Source organism: Rhincodon typus, chromosome 13, assembly GCF_021869965.1.
Source record: "Rhincodon typus isolate 14 chromosome 13, sRhiTyp1.1, whole genome shotgun sequence".
In the NCBI taxonomy this organism is placed as follows: Eukaryota; Metazoa; Chordata; class Chondrichthyes; order Orectolobiformes; family Rhincodontidae; genus Rhincodon; species Rhincodon typus.
In genome coordinates this window covers 18,464,002-18,466,557 of record NC_063344.1, presented here as the reverse complement: position 1 = coordinate 18,466,557, position 2,556 = coordinate 18,464,002, and the positions used below count along the sequence as shown (strand labels likewise).

Sequence of the window (2,556 nt, the reverse complement as noted above, 5' to 3'; positions counted from 1 at the left end):
TGTCTAGGCCCGAAACGTCAGCTTTCCTGTTCCTCTGATGTTGCTTGGCCTGCTGTGTTCATCCAGCTCTACACCTTGTTATGTCAAATTTCAACTCATCTCAGCAGTTTCTACAACGCCACTGTTAGAGTTGATTCTGTAACTGTGCAACACCTGGTGAACAATCCTGAGAGCTACTTTAACAACCACTCTAAGATCATCAGTCGAGTTTATAAAATGCTTCTCTTAAGCATGCTGCAAGTATTATATGTACATGTACAGGGATCCAAACCCTGCAAACTACAGTGAAATGTTCAAGCTTTCACATTGTACGATTATATATAAAAAAAATTTACGCCTTTTGGATTTGCCGCAGAGTTTGGAGAGACTATCGTTCACAGTTGCTTTCGCCATGACAACTCCTCAGCCAATCAATGTCACTTTTTAGCCTCGAGATGCTTTTCCTTATCTTTTCATGGCATGTGGATGTTGGAGGCAAGTCCATTCTTTGTCGCCCGTCCCTAATTGCCCTTGAACTCAGTGTCTCAATCATCGACTTCAGGGGGTGGTTTAGAGTCATTCACCTTACTGTGGGTCTGGAGTCACATGTAGACCACACCAGGTAAAGATGGCAGATTTCTGATGTGTTTTTTACAACAGTATTGTTTCCATAGCACAAATACTGGGACTAACCTTCAATTCTAAATTTTATACTATTTGCTGATTTTAAGTTCCATCAGCTTCCATGGTGCGGTTTGAATGCAGGCTCCCAGAACTTTAGACTCAGGATCACAAGTGATTTTATCACTGCACCATCATCATGGGCTGAGCATGCTTTAACTGCCAGCTTACAGAAAGAGGCCATTCAGCCTGTTCAATTTGATCTAGCTCCCTGTAAGAGCAGTTTAACAAGTCCCACCTCCACCCACTGCCCTCAAACCCATTTGCGTTGTGGCCCAGGAATTATTTTCCCCTTCAGATTTTCTCTTTCGAAAGTCTTGATTGAGTCTTTTTTTCAACTCCCACTCAGAAAGAACATTCCAGATTCAAGTCGCTCAGTGGATGAAAAGGTAACTTCTCATGTCGTTTCAGGCCCCTCTGCCAATCTTTTTAATTGGGACCCCTTGAGAGATCCTTTGTTCCGTTAATGGCGCCATATAAATGCAAGGTGTTGTTTGGATACGGGGAGATAAAGGAAACTGTACCCACTGAGAACTTATCTTCCAAACTCCTCGGCCTGACCCTTACTCCAAATAGCTGACGTCTCTCGGCACTTGGTTTTCTGCACTCCTCCTTACCATCCAATCCAACACCTTTTCCTTGCCAGAGTTTCCACAATCTATAACTCGGTGAAAGGATCATACTCGGAACCAGTCAGTTTCACCACCCAGAGCTGTGCGCCAGACACACCATCGCCACCGAAACTCTCACATCGGACCAAAAGCACACTGACTATCCAGTGGAAGGTAAGAGACGAAACACTGAGCAACAGTATGAAACAGTGTGGATGGGCTACACAAACACAGTGAGATTCCGTCTCAGCGTACGTGTGGGCGATGACCTCATCGAGACAATTGAGATGATTAAAGGAGTTGTTGAGGTTGATGGAGAGAAATTATTTCCATTGGTGGGCAGGGGGTGGAAGAGAGGGAGAGAAGATCCGAAAATAAGGGGACAGAACTTGTATTCGAGCAACACCATCCAGGAGTGAAGGCATGTACTGGTGCAGACAGGTCGGTCACTGTATAACACTGGGGTAGAGTACTGATGAGGACAGGTCTGTCACTGTATAACACTGGGGTTCAGTACAGGTGGGGCAGGTCTGTCGCTGTATAACATTGGGGTACAGTACAGGTGGGGACAGGTCTGTCTCTGTATAACACTGGGGTACAGTACTGGTGGGGGACAGGTCTGTCACTGTATAACACTGGGGTATAGTACTGGTGGGGTACAGATCTGTTACTGCATAACACTGGGGTACAGTACTGGTGGGGACAGGTCTGTTACTGTATAACACTGGGGTACAGTACTGGTGGGGACAGGTCTGTTACTGTATAACAGTGGGATACAGTACGGGTGGGGACAGATCTGTTGTTGTATAACATTGGGGTACAGTACAGGTGGGGACAGGTCTGTCTCTGTATAACACTGGGGTACAGTACAGGTGGGGGACAGGTCTGTCACTGTATAACACTGGGGTATAGTACTGGTGGGGGACAGATCTGTTACTGCATAACACTGGGGTACAGTACTGGTGGGGACAGGTCTGTTACTGTATAACACTGGGGTACAGTACTGGTGGGGACAGGTCTGTTACTGTATAACACTGGGGTACAGTGCTGGTGGGGACAGGTCTGTTACTGTATAACACTGGGATACAGTACTGGTGGGGACAGGTCTGTCTCTGTGTAACACTGGGGTACAGTACTGGTAGGGACAAGCTTTTTATATATAACACTGGGGTACAGTACAGGTGTGGTCAGGTCTGTCACTGTATAACACTGGGGTACAGTACTGGTGGAGACAGGTCTGTCACTGTATAACACTGGGATACAGTACTGGTGGGGGACAGGTCTG

The 2,556-nt window shown here is 46.4% G+C and overlaps 1 protein-coding gene across 1 annotated transcript in view; it reads left to right on the top strand.

The window, feature by feature from the left end:
- fndc3ba (fibronectin type III domain containing 3Ba) overlaps positions 1–2,556 on the top strand; it is a 120,030-nt gene that overhangs the window by 28,677 nt on the left and 88,797 nt on the right. Inside the window, exon 7 of the mRNA XM_048604539.1 lies at positions 1,307–1,445. Coding sequence (XP_048460496.1) covers positions 1,307–1,445 — 139 coding nt within the window. The remainder of the gene's footprint in view (positions 1–1,306; positions 1,446–2,556) is intronic.